At 43.8% G+C, this 21,649-nt stretch overlaps 1 protein-coding gene across 1 annotated transcript; it reads left to right on the forward strand.

The window, feature by feature from the left end:
- The first annotated feature begins 3,668 nt into the window (after positions 1 to 3,668).
- LOC147987818 (uncharacterized) lies at positions 3,669 to 4,322 on the forward strand. The gene has a single exon (XM_087540445.1). It carries the CDS (start codon positions 3,690 to 3,692, stop codon positions 4,320 to 4,322), a length of 633 nt encoding a protein of 210 aa, XP_087396571.1. The 5' UTR covers positions 3,669 to 3,689.
- The last annotated feature ends 17,327 nt before the right edge of the window (positions 4,323 to 21,649 follow it).

Below are 21,649 nucleotides of genomic sequence, written 5' to 3' on the forward strand. Positions count from 1 at the left end.
TTTGTTAAGTTCGAGCACATGCGGGCTATGTGGCACCGAGGATTGATGGCGACACTCGATGCTGGAGTGTCGATGGCCAGGTGCATGTGGGCACTCGTTGATGATGAGCTAGCAGAGCATTTGTGCGAAACAACGGAACCCAGCGCCAAGCAGTTGATCTTCGCAATGATAGAAACATCATCACATGAGGCTTTTGTGAAACTGTTGGGTTTCATAGTAATTTCAAAAAATTTCCTACGCACACGCAAGATCATGGTGATGTATAGCAACGAGAGGGGGAGTATGATCTACATACCTAGTGGATCGACAACGGAAGCGTTTGGTTGATGTAGTCGTACGTCTCCACGATCCGACCGATTAAGCACCGAAACTACGGCACCTCCGAGTTCTAGCACACGTTCAGCTCGATGACGATCCCCGGACTCCGATCCAGCAAAGTGTCGGGCAAGAGTTCTGTCAGCACGACGGCGTGGTGACGATCTTGACGTACTACTGCTGCAGGGCTTCGCCTAAGCACCGCTACAATATTATCGAGGACTATGGTGGCTGGGGGCGCCGCACACGGCTAAGGAATAGATCACGTGGATCAACTTGTGTGTCTCTGGGGTGCCCCTGCCTCCGTATATAAAGGACTAAAGGGGGGGAGGCGGCCGGCCAAGGAGGGCGCGCCAGGAGAGTCCTACTCCCTCTGGGAGTAGGATCCCCCCCCAATCCTAGTTGGAATAGGATCCGCGGAGGGGGGAAAAGAGAGAGAGGGGCCGGCCCCCTCTCCTTGTCCTATTCGGACCAAGGGAGGGGAGGGGCGCGCGGCCCATGTAGGGCTGCCTCTTCTCTTTTCCACTAAGGCCCATCATGGCCCATTTAGCTCCCGGGGGGTTCCGGCAACCTCCCGGTACTCCGGTAAAATCCCGATTTCACCCGGAACACTTCCGGTATCCAAACATAGGCTTCCAATATATCAATCTTTATGTCTCGACCATTTCGAGACTCCTCGTCATGTCCGTGATCACATCCGGGACTCCGAACAAACTTCGGTACATCAAAATGTATAAACTCATAATATAACTGTCATCGTAACCTTAAGCGTGCGGACCCTACGGGTTCGAGAACAATGTAGACATGGCCGAGACATGTCTCTGGTCAATAACCAATAGCGGAACCTGGATGCTCATATTGGCTCCTACATATTCTACGAAGATCTTTATCGGTCAGACCGCATAACAACATACGTTGTTCCCTTTGTCATCGGTATGTTACTTGCCCGAGATTCGATCGTCGGTATTCCAAATACCTAGTTCAATCTCGTTACCGGCAAGTCTCTTTACTCGTTCTGTAATACATCATCCCGCAACTAACTCATTGGTTGCAGTGCTTGCAAGGCTTAAGTGATGTGCATTACCGAGAGGGCCCAGAGATACCTCTCCGACAATCGGAGTGACAAATCCTAATCTCGAAATACGCCAACCCAACATGTACCTTTGGAGACACCTGTAGAGCTCCTTTATAATCACCCAGTTACGTTGTGACGTTTGGTAGCACACAAAGTGTTCCTCTTGTAAACGGGAGTTGCATAATCTCATAGTCATAGAAACATGTATAAGTCATGAAGAAAGCAATAGCAACATACTAAACGATCGGGTGCTAAGCTAGTGGAATGGGTCATGTCAATTAGATCATTCACTTAATGATGTGATCCCGTTAATCAAATAACAACTACTTGTTTATGGTTAGGAAACATAACCATCTTTGATTAACGAGCTAGTCAAGTAGAGGCATACTAGTGACACTTTGTTTGTCTATGTATTCACACATGTATTATGTTTCCGGTTAATACAATTTTAGCATGAATAATAAACATTTATCATGATATAAGGAAATAAATAATAACTTTATTATTGCCTCTAGGGCATATTTCCTTCAGAAACTCGCTGTAACTCTTTGGGAAAATTGGTGGGTGCGGACGAATGATATCCATGATGCGATTTTCTAAAGCGCTAGTGCCATACATCAATTTATTTGCAGCTATGTGAGAGAGCTAGATTTCATGATGTCAAAGAGCATCAGCAGGCCAAGGGCCATAGGACGAGCTACCATTCGACCCAAAGCTCTGCCGACCGGACATGCAAAGATCCACGTTGATGTAAGTATTGCTAGGAACAGATGATGGGCTCGACATCTGCAGTTTGTAGGCATTCTGAAGATTATTACATGGGAAGCTCGTCACTGGTGATACATGGAATATCGGGCGTGGTCTCGATGAATTCCATAGCATGCCAAGAGGCCTTGGCATTGGCACACGATTTGATGATACATGACTTCCTCGTAGCATCTGATTCAATGCAAGTGGTAAGCGATATTCAGAGAGTTAGCAATGGGGCTTTTAGTACCATCATCACTAGGATTAAAAGTAAAGCATCTATGTTCAATTGTACTTTTACTTTTGAAGGCCGCGCAACTAATAGTGACGCCGATAGGTTAGCCAAGTTTTCAAATTCTCTAGATCGGGATCAACACGTTTGGATGGTCCACCCTAATGTCCTGTTCTAATTCCATCCATTTGGACTTTGATTAATAGAACTTGGTGATACCCTAAAAAAAAGAAGGTTCGTTGATTCTTTTTGGGCGGGTTTCTTTAGTTTTTCTCAGAACAGGTTTTGTTTGTCGCTATTTGTTATTTATTATTTTTAATATTTTATTTTCTTTCCCCCCTTTTTCTTTTACTCTATTTCATCAACAATTTTCAAATTCATGGTTTTCTAAAATTCATGATTTTTCATAAAATTCGTTATTTTTTTTCAAATTCATGAAAGTTTTCCCATTTCATGAACTTTGTGAACTTCTTTAAAATTTGTGAACCATTTTTAAAATTTGAGAACATTTTCCACATCAGTGAAATTTTTTCAAATTCATGATTTTTATAAATCATAGTACTTTTTTCAAACTTGCAATTTTCTTAAGTATTAGCAATTGTTTGTAAAATCCACGAACATTTATTAATTCAGGAACATTTTTTGAATTTGGGTAAGTCTGTGTAAAGGTGTAGGATTATATATTGATATAAAGCGGATATTGTCTTTGGAGGCCGAGCTCCATGGAGCCCGGTTTTGAAAATTTGGAATTTTGTCAAATTTCATATTTTCTACATTTCAAAAAATTCTGAAAAAAAACACACATATACATGAAGGCGTAACACACATGTCTGTAAATTTTCAAGGAAAAATAAGTTGAAATGAGGGGTATGCAAAAAAGACAAATCTGGGGCTTTTTAATACATGATACTATTCATCTTCCCAGGCCATGAATTTGTCTTTTTTATACAGGTCACATTTCAACGTTTTTCATTCTGAAATTTTACACGCATAGACATAACATACTTGTTTACTTGCATAATTTTTTCAGATTTTTTTTAAGCCGAAAATTTTGAATTTTGATTTGTTTTCAAAAAAAGGCCTCCATGGCTCCCGGGAGCCAAACGTCTGCTCTCGATATAAAGTATATACATTTCCTTCACACATATTTCATGCATGGATTCGTTAATCACCCGTTTCGTGTGCGTGCGTGGGCGGGAAAGCAACAGCAGCACACACCAAAAACGCAAGTCGAGCGAGACACGCCACGCACGCTTATCATTGAGCAGCTCGATCACTACAAAAAACCATCTCATCAGACCCTTACACCACAGGAGCACCATGGCTGCCACCAGCTCCGCGCTCCTCCTCCTCGCCCTCGTGGCCCTGGCTGGCCTCGTCGATCTGCAGGCCTTCGCGGCCGCCCCGATGCCCGCTGACGAGGCAGAGGTCTCCTTGGCGGCGGCGACAACGACGGGCATGGCGGATCCGGAGCTGGACGGGACGATGCAGTGCCTGATCGGGTGCTTCACGACGATTCTGGGCTGCGCCTTCAAGTGCCTGCGCACGCGCAAGGGCATTGACTTGCCGCTCTGCGTCATCGGCTGCAACGACAGGGGCATTGTCTGCATGTTCAGCTGCGGCAAGCCACCTTCGCCGCCGGGTCCCAAGCCCACGCCACCACCTGCTCCCACACCCACGCCGCCACCTGCTCCCACACCCACGCCGCCAGAGCCGCCGGCTCCCACACCAACGCCACCAGCGCCGCCTGCTCCAAAACCCAAGCCGCCGCCTGCTCCAAAACCCAAGCCCCCGCCGGCTCCCAAACCCAAGCCGCCGCCCCCCAAGCCGACGCCACCCTATCCACCACCTGCGCCCACCCCCACCCCCACGCCGCCGGCGCCCCCCACCCACCCAGCCCGCCGCCTTACGCAGATGGAGACCTCCAACGACGGCGACAATTACCTTGCATGATTCCCGTGATACTAGTGCAATATGGTATAAGGATATACATGCGTCATGGAGATATCTTATTACTGAGTTTGATCACTTAGGCATATTTATATGGAGTAGATGTTTGTGACAATAGAAACAATGTCATATGATGACCCCTCGTGTGCTTATACTATATATTTATTTAAGCAACATAGTATATATGTACATTGGTCTGAGATTACAAATATGTAATGATACTTATTTTATGTTTATTTTTACCCCTCTGTATCTAAAAGGAAGTATAAAGAAAGGTCTTATATTTTAATACGGAGGGAGTTTAAAAGACGAGTTGTCCGTTGGCATCAACTGGCTCCCCCACCTTCACTCTTCCACCGGTTTTCTTACAAACAAAGGTCTCAGTCTCTTTCCGGTTTATAGCATTGAATTTGTTACGCCAGCTACACCACCTCTCTTTCGGTCCTTCCATTATTATGATGCATCCTAACGTGTGCCCTAGCGCATCGCCTTTCATACAAAATAAATCAAACAACCATTAATCAAAAATCAGGCCACTATACTTCCTTTGTTATGATGGACTAGGCTCAGGCAAACCACTGCTTTACACAGCAGCCACGGGCGAGCCATTGCCATACACACTAGCACAACAAAATTCTCACTATCGAACAATTGTCACACATAGACTATTTGTACTTCCAGCAACTAGGCTTACTAGCAGAATGCCCGTGTGTTGCTACGGGCTCTGTTTAGTTCAAGCCTTTGGCAAGGATCTTCAACAAACTCTCATTTCTACTATTAAAGAGGAATTGATAAGATGTCGTTTCGCATGCAGTCATTAATGCAAAAAAATTGAAACATAGTGTGAATCAATTTGCAAATCAAGCTATTAGTACTAAAATTAATTAGCCAGACAATTAATAACATGTGCAATTAATTAGATTTGTTTAAATAGGGACTTTTTTCACACCAAATCAATTTAGAACAGAGCCATTAATGTAATTAATTAATTAGTCAGGCAGTTAATTATGCTTGCAGATAATTAATATTAGGGAATCTTTCCAAAACAGCCCATAATCTACCACTCCACACGTACTCAAAATAATTACCCACCAACGTCGCCACAAGACAGTCAACGCCACCGTGGCTGAGAACAATGGATCACATGCCACCACTTCTCAAATATTGCTTCATCCCGTAGCAATGCGTGGGTATTTAGCTAGTCATCTAAAACATACGAGTTTTGGTTGATTGTGACCTGGCACATGGGTATGATGAGTAGGTGGGCAGTGTCAGCACAATGGGTTCTGAGCCTGATGGATGTGTGTGCATTTATACGCGTTTTTAAATTTTAAAAAGCTGAACTTTACACATGAATTAGAGACCCTTCGACCAAATTGAGGGCGATGCATTAATCGCAAACAGTGTTATAATAAAACCCTTTGTGCTTACGTAGTGGACACGGACGATCACACTGTCTTCAGCGCCGCAGGGTGGAACAACTTCCTTGATGGCAACAAGAATCTCTGGATTGGACATGCCATTGAAGGAAATATGCCCTAGAGGCAATAATAAAGTTGTTATTGTATATTTCCTTATTCATGATAAATGTTTATTATTCATACTAGAATTGTATTAACCGGAAACTTCATACATGTGTGGGTACATAGACATAACACTGTGTCCCTAGTAAGCCTCTACTAGACTAGCTCGTTAATCAAAGATGGTTAAGTTTCCTAACCATAGACATGTGTTGTCATTTGATGAACGGGATCACATCATTAGTAGAATGATGTGATGGACAAGACCCATCCGTTAGCTTAGCATTATGACCGTTCAGTTTTATTGCTATTGCTTTCTTAATGTCACATACATATTCCTTTGAATATGAGATTATGCAACTCCCGGATACCGGAGGAATACCTTGTGTGCTATCAAATGTCACAATGTAACTGGGTGATTATAAAGATGCTCTACAGGTATCTCCGAAGGTGTTTGTTGGGTTGGCATAGATCGGGATTAGGATTTGTCACTCCGAGTATCGGAGAGGTATCTCTGGGCCCTCTCAGTAATGCACATGATAATAAGCCTTGCAAGCAATGTGATTAATGAGTTATTTGCGGGATGATGTATTACGGAACGAGTAAAGAGACTTGCCAGTAACGTGATTGAACTAGGTATGAAGATACCGACGATCGAATCTCGGGCAAGTAACATACCGATGACAAAGGGAATAAAGTATATTGTCATTACGGTTCGACCGATAAAGATCTTCGTAGAATATGTAGGAGCCAATATGAGCATCCAGGTTCCGCTATTAGTTATTGACCGGAGAGGTGTCTCGGGCATGTCTACATTGTTCTCGAACCCATAGGGTCCGCATGCTTAACTTTCGATGACGATTTTGTATTATATGAGTTATGTGATTTGGTGACCGAATTTTGTTCGGAGTCCCGGATGAGATCACGGACATGACGAGGAGTCTCGAAATGGTCGAGAGGTAAATATTGATATATATAGGACGATAGTATTCGGACACCGGAAGTGTTCCGGAGAGTATCGGGTACATATCGGGTCACCGGAAGGGGTTCCGGGCACCCTCGACAAAGATATGGGCCTAATGGGTCAAGAGGGGAAATGCACCAGCTAGCGGGGGCTGCCACGCCCCCCATATGGGCCGCACCAGTGGAGAAAGGAAAGAGGGGAAGAGAGAAGGAAGGGGAGGGATTTGGCCTCCCCCTTCCTTCCCTCCTCCCTCCTCCTTCCTTTCCCCTCTGGAAAACATGGTGGGGGGGGGACTAATTGGACAAGACCCCCAAGTAGGATTCCTCCTACTTTGGGTGCCCCCTTGGCTGCCCCCTCTCCCTCCCACCTATATATATGAAGGGGGGCGGCCAGAATACACAACAACATCTGTTAGCCATGTGCGGCACCTCTCTCCATAGATTACACCCTCAATCATATTCTCGTAGTGCTTAGGCGAAGCCCTGCACAGATCACTTCGTCATCACCGTTATCACACCGTCGTGCTGACGGAACTCATCTACTTCCTGGACACTTTGCTGGATCAAGAGTTCGAGGGACGTCATCGAGCTGAATGTGTGCAGAACTCGGAGGTGTCGTACGTTCGGTGCTTGATCGGTTGGAACGAGAAGAAGTTCGACTACATCAACCGCGTTGTAAAACGCTTCCGCTTTCGGTCTACGAGGGTACGTAGACACACTCTCCCCGCTTGTTGCTATACATCTCCTAGATAGATCTTGCGTGAGTGTAGGAATTTTTTTGAAATCGCATGCTACGTTTCTCAACAGCCATCTTAGTCACTATCAGGAACACCCAACGCCATGACTTGAGGATAATGATCGTCATCGACCTCATTTGAAAGTATGTGTTTGGCGGGGCCATTAATGCGAAATGAACTGCTTATTAGCACTATCTACTACTGTTTTAGCTCGTGTTTGTCAAGAGATGTTTGTCGTTTTATTAGCAATCTAACTACTATTTGTGAGATTGTCACTTAGTAACTCGTAATGTTCTATTAGCTGGTACTATTCTACTGTGTAATGTTCTATATGTGCTTAGTTTTAATGTGAAATGCTAAATGTTACATGATGGGGAAAATATATTTTTGGCTGCTCGAAATGTTCGTGGCGTGCAATACATTGCGTGTCGCTAGGTGAGCGATTATACTAGTGGCGTTGTCCACGTGGCACACTAGCAACATGTACAATACTGCTAACGTGGGCACCAACGCCACCACTATTTTTTAACAATGGCGACATATTGGTGCCATCGTGTGTCCACGCCAGCAAGGCCATTTTTGGCACGCCATAGTTAGGCTTTTCTGCACTAGTGCACTCTCACATGGTATAAGACTAAGCTAGACTCAGAGTCGTTCGACATCTGATGAGCGAAGCAGGATGAGTAGGATTTCACATGCCTTGGCAATCGGATCCATCATGTATGCCATGCTATGTACTTGGCCTGATGTTGCACTTGCAATAATCTTAACAAGCAGATGCCAGACCAACCCCGGTGAGAGTCATTGAGCGGCGTGAAGAATATCCTAAATTACCTGAAAAGGACTATAGAAATGTTTCTAGTTTATGAAGGTGAGAAGGACCTCTGCGTAAAGGGTTAAGCTGATGCTAGTTTCCAAACCGCCAGAGATGATTGTCGGTCACATTCTGGATTCGTGTACGTCATGAATGGAGGAGAAGTGAGCTGGACGAGTTCCAAGCAAGATATGGTGGCCGATTCTACCATAGAAGTCGAATACATTGCTTCTTGTGAAGCTGCAAAGGAAGGTGTTTCGATCTGAAACTTTCTGCATGATCTTGGCATTTTTCCAGCCTCGGTAAAACCATTGGACCTTTATCATGATAATTCTGGTGCCATTGCACAAGACAAGGAGCCGAGGAATCACCACACGACCAGACACAAAGATCGAAAATATCATCTGATACGAAAGATCGTAAAGAGTGGTGATATAGAGTTATATGCAAGATTCACACGGATGTAAATGTTGCAGATCCGTTGACTAAGCCGCTTCCACAACCCAAGCATAAGGGGCACATTAGAGCCATGACATACGATATCTATTTGATTGACTCTAGTGCAAGTGTGATATTGTTGGAGATATGCCCTAGAGGCAATCATTTATGATGATATTTCCTATGTGTTTATGAATAAAGATAGTCCTTGGACGTTATCAATGATGTGTATCAACAAGTACGTTACTTGTTTGTGGGACTATGCTTTGTATGATGACTGTCCTAAAAGGTTCCTGTTCAAAAGGGCTTTGTGGACGCACAATCAACTAGACTAGCATATGACATGGTGGATGGTTCGGTCTCACTAGCCATGGAGCATTGGATACTAGCCGAACAATATGGACTCAGAAGGATCTGATCGGATTCGACATAGTCGGATCATAGTCGAGATAAGGTCTGAGTCAAACAGACCAAACTATGAGACGCAGTGATCGGTCATCTGGGAGTCTCTAGTACAACATACGTTCTATGTCCTAAGACCTGAGCTGAAGCATGTACTCGGGATGGTGATAGACCTGCTTTGGACCGACCAAACGCTACTCCGTGACTGGGTAGTTACAAAGGGAGGTTTCGGGCTTGTCCAACCCATGTTGCGAGACATGGTCGAATAAGATGGGATTTGCCCCTCCGATCAGGATAGATATACTCTAGGCTCCTCGTGTGATTTGACCAAGATAAGCATGACCATGCGACAAAGATTATTAGGTAATACTGTTTGTGGTCGGCATCACTGGAATGAGAAAGGGTCCAGACTAGAATAAGGATGACAGACTCGCCTTGAGGCCGACAGCATATATCGTGAGGCAAAGGAAACAGAACTGTGACATGTTGTACATGTGCTACTTGTGAACTGCATTGCGATTTCTCCAAAGAGGAGAGGATGATGTAGTACAATAGAGATAAGTATTTCCCTCAGTTAAGAACCAAGGTTATCAATCCAGTAGGATAACCACGCAACACCTCGTTAGCAGCACCTGCACACAAATAACAAATCTTTGTAACCCAACGCGAACAAGGAGTTGTCAATCCCTCGGTGGTTACATGCAAGATTAAATTGTGTAGTAATTGATAGATAGAATTTTTAGGATTTTATATATCATAAAAGTAGACCCGGGGGCTTTCACTAGAGGCTTCTCTCTTGAAAATAGCATAAGGTGGGTAAACAAATTACTGTTGGGCAATTAATAGAAAATAAAATAATCATGACGATATCAAAGGCAATGATCATGCATATATGCATCATGTCCGAGACAAGTAGACCGACTCCTGCCTGCATCTGCTACTATTACTCCACACATTGACCGCTATCCAGCATGCATCTAGAATATTAAGTTCGTAAAGAACAGAGTAACGCCTTAAGCAAGATGACATGATGTAGACAAAGTAAACTCACGCATGAATAAACCTCATATTTTTATCCTCAATGGCAACGATACAAATATGTTTCATGTCCCTTTCTGCCACTGGGATTGAGCACCACAAGATCGAACCCATTACAAAGCACCTCTCCCTTTGCAAGAAAAATCAATCTAGTTGGCTAAACCAAATCAATAGATAGGAGAGAAATATGAAGCTATAACAATCATGTATAAAAGAGTTCAGAGAAAACTCAAATAATATTCATGGATAATCTTATCATAAACTCACAATTCATCGGATCCCAACAAACACACCGCAAAAGTGATTACATGGAATAGAACTCCAAAAACATCGAAGAGAATATTGTATTGAAGATCAAAGAGAGAGAGAGAGAGAGAGATCCATCTAGCTACTAACTACAGGCCCATAGGTCTGTTGTAAACTACTCACACATCATCAGAGCGGCAACAAGGTTGATGTAGAGCTCCTCCTCTGGTAGAGTGCCAGAGAAGGCCTCCAGATGGGATCTCGTGGTTCTGAAACTTGCGGCGGCGAAAAAAGTATTTTGGTTGGCTCTCTATTGGTTTCCTGATTTTAGAGTATTTATAGAGGCAGAGTTAGGTCAAACGGAGCCACGTGGGCTCCACCAGCCACCAGGGCGCGCATAATCCCCCTAGGCTCGCCTACCCTCTCGTGGGCATAATAGGTTAGTCCCAAAAAATGATATATATATATATATAATTGCTTGTAAATGCATATAAAACATCCAAAATTGATACTATAATAGCATGGAACAATAAAAAAATATAGATACGTTGGAGACGTATCAACAGGTTCGCCAACCGACTTCATTGTCTACTTGGTGGTTGGGACGCCTTGCTAGAGGCCACTATCAGCCGAGCAGGTTGGAGGTGATCCGACCCGCGACCAACCCAACTTGAACCTAAGGGGTCGCGCATTTAAGGAAAGGAAACTATGAGGCCGGATCCGACTCCAGGAGTCAGATGTGATCCTACTCGGACTCGGATCCATGCCGAACAGAGCTTGGGCTTTAGGTTCCATGTGAGGCCCAAGTGTTGAGCCCATGTTGGATGCCTATATATAGTGGAGGTATGGCACACTCATTCAGTTGATCGCTTCGGCGTCGTCACTAGGGTTTTGCATGTGTTGCAACTAGCCACCTCCACTTGTCGCCGGCTGTGTGATCGAACTTAGCAGTCCGCAGCACCATGTTCCTCCTGCACGTGCGGATGCCGTTAGAGGCGGTGCACTTGTGCCGCTCCGGGGAACCAGTACGGGTGATCCGACGACTGGTTATTCAAGGGAGATCGACGAGGAGGAGACAGCTCTAGAGACGCGCTGCCTCAACTGTACTTCCGATTGCATGGTACCACACGTCTAGTGGTAACGATCCATGATCCATCTCTATTAGCATGTTTCTGGATGTTCTGCTGGTAGGAAAATTTTAATATGCGGTCGAAGCACCCTATTATAGAACCCAACAGTCGAATAGGATATCATTGCATGTATGATACGCCTCTTATTTCCTTGTATAGTTGATGAGGACGTGAGCTACCCCTCTTTACACACAAATGTGCACCCGACCAATTATCGTGAGTTGCATGCCAAACTACGTGGTATTAGTTAGGTCCTTCGATCCAAAAACCTAGCTTCCACTCCGTGCCGCCGCCGCAGCTCCAACAACCAGTATGGTGGCAAAAAAATCCTATACGACCGGGTCGTATGTTTCAGTGGGGAGACCCACTCAATTGAGCGCCATGTGGCTGTGTGAATCTTGACGCAATAAGGTAACTTCCTTCCCGGATTCCCTTTGCCAAATCTCGATTCTCACCTTGCTACGCTCGTTTCCGACGACAAAGTCATCCCGGCAAGACGGTGATGACATGTCAGACGGCGGCAGCCAACCAGTAAACTCCATTGGCGTACATCTTGCCTGACTAGCTTGCTTTTTTTAGACTGCACCGGTGCTGAGAGCCCAAGACAAGTGAGAGGGCTCATGCCTGTGGCGAGCAATGGAGTTATGCCGGCCGCGAGCAGCGGACTTGCCCGGTGTCAGGAGCCTGCCCTCGGCCGATGGGGCCAAGCTGTGTGATTGAGCCGGCATCGAAGAGTTTGGCCGTGACCGATGGGGCAAGCAGCCTGGACGCACCATGTAAGCAGAGGAAAACCACGCCGGCGGCAAGAAGTTTGGCTCCGTTGGCTGTGGCGGAGCTAGCAACAGCGGCAGGTTTGGGATGGTCTGGGAGCGGTGGCGGAGCTAGGAAGGCATTAGGGAAGAAGATAGCCCGTTGCTTTGAGATTCACAATGCCAGATGGCGTTCAAGTGAGTGGGTCTCCCGATTGGATTGGAACGATACGGCCCGGTTGTATAGGATTTTTTTTCCGGTATGGTGCAGCCTCCGTGAGCTGCAGTCCGGGTCAGACTAGACACGTACGTGACGCTGCACCCAGGGGTTGGATCTTTATCTATCTAGAGACACAAAAGAGATACTGCAACTTTGAATCTTTTCCTTACTATGCTACTAGAACGCACCCTGCCTGACCACCTCGGGTTTCCTTGGGCGCCACGGCACAGGACGACGACGGACCGCCAATAAGAGCTCCGCCGCTCGCTAGGACAGCTACCGGTGGTGTTGTGTTGTTCGCGCAGCAGAATCGCCGCCGCCTGATCCGATCACACTACCCCCTCCCTGGTAAGCAGGTCAGCAGCTAGAGATACTCGTGGGGAATCGATCTCGCTAGCTGCCTGGTAGATACTCCCTCGACCAGAAAAGAAAAATATTTTAAGGCAGAGGGAGTCGTAGGATCTGATTGATGATGATTTGGTCGCTCATAGCTTGATTGATTGATTTATTTTTTTATTAATCTGCCGTAGTACGTCCATAGCTAGCCACGCATGATGTGTTTGTTTGTGTGTTTGTTGCAGACGGGCTAGGCAGGCATGATGGGGGGCAAAAATAAACGCAGAGGGAAGGTGGCTCCTCCTCGTACCAATAATGCTACATGTAGCATTACTCCTCCTCGCATTCCTCCAAGTCTTCCGGAGGTATGTACCTTCTCTTCTCAAGTGCGTGCGTGCATGCATGCCCATGAGCTATAAATAAACATATACTGTTTGCGGCACATTACATACCTCTTCCATCCCAAATCTAGATATATTCATATCTAGACAAATCTAAAACAAGTACTTTCTATATAAATAATATAAAAACGTTTAGATCGCTCTTATATTAGTTTGCGGAGGAAGTATATTATTGGAACGGAGGCTGTACCTTCTATGCATCTTGCCGTCTTCTTGGTTAATCAGATACATCTCATACATGTATATTTGTTGGCCGCTCCATGCCTAGATGAAGTTGGAACAGATTTAGACGCTTCTAAGGCCTTGTACAATGCAAGGTGCTTAAGAGAGGTGTTTGGAGAAATAAACAGGGCTTTTCTTAAGCACTGGTTCTTATTTGTACAGGGCAGACACTTAATTAGGCGTCTCTCATGTAGAAATAAGCACCGGTGCTTCAAAAAAATCCGGTTTATTGTTATAAGTACGAGGCCTTACGAGATACCAACGCTTGGAAAAAATGCTCAACATATATCATATCTATTGTCACATTTTTTTATATCTTACCTTCTGCTAATCATAGCCATGGTTCCCTTTTTGCGGGAGAATAATAGCCATGGTTACATTACAATGCAATCAATATAGTGCAATCATGCGCACAGACCTACTACTTGCTATTCTTTCTTTAATTCAAGTAATCATCTCGGCGATGCTGCAGAGTCCGCATCTGAGTATGCTGAGATTTTCGGCTGTCAGCTCGGCCAGTTCCCGATTAGGTATCTAGGTATTCCTATTCACTATCGGCGTTTAACTATCGCTGAGTGGAAGCAAGTGGAAGAAAGACTTGAGAAACGCCTAGCCAGCTGGAAGGCCAAACTCTTGTCGTATGGGGGACGGTTGATTCTGATTAATTCCGTCCTCAGCAACATGGTTCTATACATGTTGTCATTCTTCCACTTACCTAAAGGGGTTCTACAATGTCTCGATTATTTTAGATCTAGATTTTTTTGGCAGTGTGATAATGAATCCAAGAAATATCGGCTGGCTAGGTGGAGTATATTATGCCGACCTAAAAGTCAAGGGGGCCTTGGAATTCAGGATCTTGAGATTAAAAACATCGCTCTCTTGAGTAAATGGGTATACAAACTACTCACTGAGAATGGAGTATGGCAGGAAATCATTCGTAACAAGTACGTGGGTCTAAAGCCATTTCTCAAGTTCATTGGAAACCCGGTGACTCACATTTTTGGAGTGGCGTGATGAAGGCCAAGGAATTCTTTTTTCAATTTGGTACTTTCTCGGTTAGGGATAGTTCTCAGGTTCGATTCTGGGAAGACACCTGGCGGGGGGCCACTCCACTTATGGTGCAATACCCTAGCTTGTATAGGATCATCAGGCATAAATTAGTCACGATCAAACAAGTATTGGGACAAAAAAACCTGATATTTCTTTCCGTAGGGACCTAATTGGGCCTCGTCTAGTAGCATGGAATGAATTACTCAATGCGAACCAGACAAGTTCCGATGGAATTTGCATCAGAATGGTACCTTTTCAGTCAAATCCTTGTATGATGCAATGACCCACACCGATGTACCGGTTGATAACAAGAAATTGTGGAAGCTCAAAATTCCCCTAAGAGTGAAGATATTCCTCTGGTTTCTAAACAGAGGGGTCATCTTAACTAGAGATAACTTGGCACGACGCAACTGGCAAGGTAGCAAGACATGTGTCTTTTGCCAACATGACGAGTCCATCAAACACTTATTTTTTGAGTGTTATCCATGCGTGTACGCGATGGCTCCGTACGTGGTCTATCCTGCAGAGGCCGGAGGACAGAGACCTTTTTATGATGGCGTCTACACGGCTAGAGCATACAACCAGGGAGGTTTTCTTCCAACATGGATGGCGGTGTAATCTCCGGATAGGCGTTGCCCCACCCTAGGCTGGACTGATTTACTTTTGCTGTAAAACGGTATTTATTTTTAGGCTTGTTGGACATGTTGGCTGTGTGCATCGCGCTATGCAGAGGCCGGGCATTCTTCAATGCGGTTGTATCACCTTGATATATCAATTGAATGAAATGTTCTTTATCGAAAAAAATCTCTATAACGGTACGTGTTGACACTAGTAGAAAACGGGCGATTAGCACCAGTTTGTAAGGGCCTTTAGTGCCGGTTATGGAACCGGCACTAACATTTCGGCACTAAAGCCCCCCCCCCCTTTAGTACCGGTTCAGCACGAACCGGTGCTAAAGGGGAACCACGTGGCACGAGCCAGCTCCGGGGGCCGGGAGACCTTTAGTACCGGTTGGTAACACCAACCGGTACTAAATGGTTGTGGGTTTTTGTTTTATTTTGTATTTTTCAATTAAATTTGTGTTATCAATTTAATTTAGGATTGTTTTACGTTATAATGAGTTGTAGTCATCATCATCATCATCATCATCGCATATTAATAAATAAATAAACTCTAGCTAGCTAAAAATCATCGTAGTCGTCTAATTACCACTATTTAATCATCATAGTCATTACCGCGCTAGCTATCTAATCATCATCAACGCTGGCTAGCTTAAAGAGGAAACATTCACTTTGTAACAGAAGCAAAGATATCATCAAGTTCAACATAATCGTCACCAAGATCGAAGTTCAGGTCGACACGGACATGAGACAAGTACTAATTAAGAGCATGAACTAGTAGCTACTGATCCTGCTGCTCCCTCTCGGGTAGAATAGCATAGAACATGTATAGCTCTCCTGATTCATCATACTGGAGCATGCAGATGAATCTGTCTCCTAATCTTGGGTTGCGCTTCACCTTACTGCCCCCTAGTACTTCTCTGCGATCGTTAACAATTTTGCTCCAATCTTTCACTATTAAGCATTCTTCGCTTTCAGAAATCCTGAATGCACTCATGTGCAATGTAGGAAATCTTGGTCGTAAGCTAACCATTGACATGCGACCTTTTATCTCGATCCACCGAGGCACAACTGTCATCGGAAGTCCCTGTTGAACAACATTGTATAGTAATTAATATACTAAGCAATGAAAGTTTAGCTTCAAAAATAATGTATGCAAAAGATGCACTAATTAAGGACAAATATTTAAAATCTTACCATCTTTTGATTATAGATGTGACCGTAGTTTAATACGATCACCATTGGTCGCACGTTTTGAGTACTAACATTTCTAAGTTTAGGAAAAAAAATTGTCTTGACAGTATTAAGATCCTCAAGCCATGAAACATAATGACTTACCTCCTCGCAGTTTAGTTGAGCCCCGGGGCAGTAGTAGGTCCTGTCTACCAAGCGCCGGACATGTTTGCTTGAACCGAAATAAGCTGACAATACAAATTAGTTGTCAACTATTTTTGAATAAACTGTATGAAAGACATAAACATATGCATGCATGGTTGAGAAAAACTCACCAAATGGTAGAACTGGAGGCGTTTGCACATCAACCCAGATGTCTATATTACCTTCAATATCATCTTCCGGACGAATATCAAAGGTGATAACCATATCAGGCTCAAATGCATAAGCCTTGCATAGTGCTTGCCAAGTTTTGCATTCAAAATGGGTGTATGTGTCTCCATTATATAATTTGACGTTGAAAGTATACCCATGCTCCGTCTTCAAGTAAATTCTCTTTACCTCCATATCATCTATAGCACTAAAACCTATCTTATCCAAGACAAAAATTCTTGCATGGCAGGGGATGCGCTATAGTAGAATAGTGAAAATTTAAAATTATAAGTTCAAGCAAATGAAGCATAAGTTTTGCATTCAAATAATAATTGACAAAGTGACTTACTGTATCAACTTCGAATGTCTCATCCAGCTTGATGCTGAAGCGCCTACCATCAACAAGGAAATTTTGGTCGCACAGGCCGCGCTGGTCTTCACAGTGTTCGCACAAAATAAAATCTTTTTCGTCGTCAGATGACATTTCCTATGTTCATATAGGTGAAACATTAAACACCTATATCTAGCCAAATATATATTCATCTAACATTTGACATTAATATATCTAACTATATATTCAATTGACATTACTATATATTTAAATTTTCTATCTAATTCATCTAAGATTCGACATTAATCTAACATTTATATAAACTCAAAATATATAAAAAAATTAAATAAACAGAAAAACTCATTAACAAATAATATTTTAATTAGATCATCAAATCTCAGATACCTAAATTTTTCTTACTAAAAATAAACTAGTTATATTAATTATTGAACTAGTTCAAATCTCATATACCTAAATTTTTCTTACTAAAAATAAACTAGTTATATTAATTATTGAACTAGTTCAAATCTCATATACCTAAATTTTTCTTACTAAAAATAAACTAGCTATATTAATTATTGAACTAGTTCAAATCTCATATACCTAAATTTTTCTTACTAAAAATAAACTAGTTATATTAATTATTGAACTAGTTCAAATCTCATATACCTAAATTTTCTTACTAAAAATAAACTAGCTATATTAATTATTGAACTAGTTCAAATCTCATATACCTAAATTTTCTTACTAAAAATAAACTAGTTATATTAATTATTGAACTAGTTCAAATCTCATATACCTAAATTTTCTTACTAAAAATAAACTAGTTATATTAATTATTCAACTAGTTCTAATCTCTAGTTCGACAATTTTTCTATCTAGCTAATTCATCTAACATTCGACATTAATCTAACATTCGATCATCTAATTAACTTTTCTGAAAAACAGAAAATAAGAAGAAAAAAATGTGTGTGTATGTGTGTGTATACGTATATGTGTGTACGTATGTGTGTATGTGTGTGTATGCGTGTGTGGTATATGCATGTGTGTGTGTGTGCATGCGCGCCGCCCCGTACGTACGAGCGGGGGCGGCGGCGTACGGGGCGGGGGCGCCGGCGTTCGGGGCGGTGGCGGGGACGGACGGCGGCCCGCGGCGTTCGGGGCGGACGGCGCGCGGCGCGGCGGCCGGGTACGCGCGAGGAGAGAGCGAGATACGTACGGACGGCGGCGCGGGACGATGACGGGACCGCGTCGCGGGACGACGACGGACGGCGGCGCGCGGCGTTCGGGGCGGCGGCGGGGACGACGACGACGACGACGGGCGACGGGCGGCGACGACGGGAGCGGCGACGAAAGAAGTGGGAAGAGATGTAACTGAAATTTCGTAAGTGCTGTATATATAGGGTGAGCCTTTAGTACCGGTTGGAGCCACCAACCGGTACTAAAGGCCTACTCTGGCCAGGCAAAGAGGCGGGAAGAGCAGGCCTTTAGTACCGGTTGGTGGTTTCAACCGGTACTAAAGGGGGGGGCCTTTAGTACCGGTTGGAGCCACCAACCGGTACTAAAGTCCTTGCGCTGCCACCCCAAAGTTTAGTCCCACCTCGCCCGGCGAAGGGCAGCTGCAGTGGTTTATAAACCCAACCACGGCTACCTCTTCGAACTCCTCTATATAGCAGGCTTCTGGGCCTAATTAATTAGGGCACGCTGCCCTGTGGGTCTGCTGGCCCTCCTAGGCCTGCATTTGCACACCCTAGGTCTGGTAGACCCACAGGGCAGTGTGCCAACAAATTTGCTATATAGTTTTTTCTTTTCTGCATTACTTATTTTCTTTTATTTATTTTTGAGTAGTTTTTATATAGTTTTTTCTTTTCTGCATTATTTATTTTCTTCTATTTATTTTTGAGTAATTTTTTTGTATGGTTTTTTAATTTTCTGCATTATTTATTTTTGTATAGTCCGAAACCCTGATACTCGGAAAGAGTTTGTCCAATTTGTACACGAAGTGCGTCCAGTTTTTGCCGTGACCCTCTCTACTCTTTCGCGCATGCTATGCGGGTGATATGATGATACCATGCCAAGTTTCAACATTTTCAGGATTCATTTTATAGTGATTTTCAATTTCACGGTCATTTAGCTCTCTAAACAATTAGGTAAATGACCGAAAAACAACAAATGATGTCAGAACATGTTCGAAATTGATGACGCCGCTTTAAATGCTGCATACTGAACACAAAAGAAGTCCGGAGTTTAAATAAGTTATTAAAAATAAAAAAGAGGTGCAATGCTGGTTAATTTGCTTCAACCCATTCGGAATAGTGTAGACTGCACTGCACATAGCTCAGTGCAATCTATGCTATTCCGCAAGGCTTGAAGCTAATCAACATGTAGGTGAGCATTGCAACTCTTCGTCATTGTCTGTGCACTCACGGCTTATAAACCGCTCATACTGCCTCTCTCTTGGCGAAGATCACAAGATGGTTTGGTTAAATTGCATTACTTGTAAGTCCAGTTAACATGGATGCTTATGATGCAAGAGCAACAGCAAAAGTGAAAATTTGGCACAAATAGGTAGTTGTGTAACTAAAATAGGTAGGAGGAGAGATAGCTCTTATGTCACAAAAAAGAAGTTGTATCAAACCTTTTATGTCGGATCTAGAACAAACCAATCGGTATCGCCATCATACAGCCCAACCGTGGCTCGTGATGCATGTATATGCATATCAAATGCACGGTTGGACGTATGATGGCGAATCCGAATGATTTGTATTCAGTCGATGAACTGGTAGATGTATGCAGTCGATGAACTGAAAGACTTATGCAGGGAAGGCGAGAGGTGGGCTAGCTATATATAGGGTCGTCTGGCTCACAAAGTGATTGTGGTATTTTCGATCCAACGACTCACATGAGCTAGGAAGAAACACACCCTTGATCCAATGACTCGCAAGAGCTAGAAAGAAAAACACGATCCGTGTGATTCTTCCTGATTGGTGGGATGCACATTAGTACCCACTCCGAACTCCAAAACCCTGATACTCGGAAAGAGTTTGTCCAGTTTGTACACGAAGTGCGTCCAGTTTTTGCCGTGACCCTCTCTACTCTTTCGCGCATGCTATGCGAGTGATATGATGATACCATGCCAAGTTTCAACATTTTCAGGATTCATTTTGTAGTGATTTTCAATTTCACGGTCATTTAGCTCTCTAAACAATTAGGTAAATGACCGAAAAACAACAAATGATGTCAGAACATGTTGGAAATTGATGACGTCGCTTTAAATGCTGCATACTGAACACAAAAGAAGTCTGGAGTTTAAATAAGTTATTAAAAATAAAAAAGAGGTGCAATGCTGGTTAATTTGCTTCAAGCCATTCGGAATAGTGTAGACTGCACTGCACATAGCTCAGTGCAATCTATGCTATTCCGCAAGGCTTGAAGCTAATCAACATGTAGGTGAGCATTGCAACTCTTCATCATTGTCTGTGCACTCACGGCTTATAAACCGCTCATACTGCCTCTCTCTTGGCGAGGTGGGACTAAAAACAGCTTGCCATAAACTCATTAGTACCGATTCGTGGTAAGAACCGGCACTAAATGGTGATGGTGGGGCCATAACCTGACCGCAGGCTGATGCAACCTCTTTAGTATGGTTCGTGGCATGAACCGGTACTAAAGGTTCGCCACGAACCGGTACTATTGATCGCCGCCACGAACCGGCACTAATGTACACATTAGTGCCGGCTCTAATTCAAACCGGCACTAATGTACTTCACGTTTGACCCTTTTTCTACTAGTGTGATGTTGAGCTTATCTCTCATGTTTGCCCATGTAGGATATCTGGTGCCATATACATTCTCTAATTCCACTGAGGTCTGCTGCCCGAGTAGCATGTGTGTCTCGTTTATTTCGGGATTCGTGGAGTAGCTATCCCAACCTCACTTTCAGTAGTGAGGCATTGGGCTTGGATAAAAAATCATATAGAACGAAAATATCTGGGGAGTTTACACGAGAGTTTACACGCAAAATTGACCACATTATGAGAAACCACTCGGGCACAGGCATGAGAACTCTCAAGCTTTTGTTTGTTCCAACTTCCAATGTGAATGAATATATGTATGTGGACAGATGGCTTCGGATGGCTGTTACACGAGGGATTCAAGAACTCGCCCTTGTTCCGCGTCCAGGAGATGACGAATACGAGTTCTCGTTGTCTCTAGGGGAAGGGAGACTCGATCCGGCATCTTCACCTTGAGGATTGTTTCATTTGTCCAACAGTTGAGCCTTGTTGCTTGAGAAGCCTGACCATATTGGATCTGACTTCTGTGCATGTCACGGGGGATGAGTTATGGTGCCTTCTTTCCGGCTCTTCAGCTTTAGAGCGTTTTGAACTGAAGTATTGCGACAACACAGTCTGCTTGAAAATACCTCGTCATCTTCAGCGGCTAAGCTACGTGAAGGTGCAAGGTTGTGGCGAGCTACAAGTGATAGAGAGCAAAGCTCCAAAGCTCTCCAGATTTGAGTTTGTAGGCGAGCTCCTCCAGGTACAAATCTCACTTGGAGAAGCATTGCAA

The sequence above is a fragment of the Triticum urartu genome, chromosome 2A (genome assembly GCF_056163025.1).
Source record: "Triticum urartu cultivar PI428250 chromosome 2A, HENAU_Tu73, whole genome shotgun sequence".
Taxonomy (NCBI): domain Eukaryota; kingdom Viridiplantae; phylum Streptophyta; class Magnoliopsida; order Poales; family Poaceae; genus Triticum; species Triticum urartu.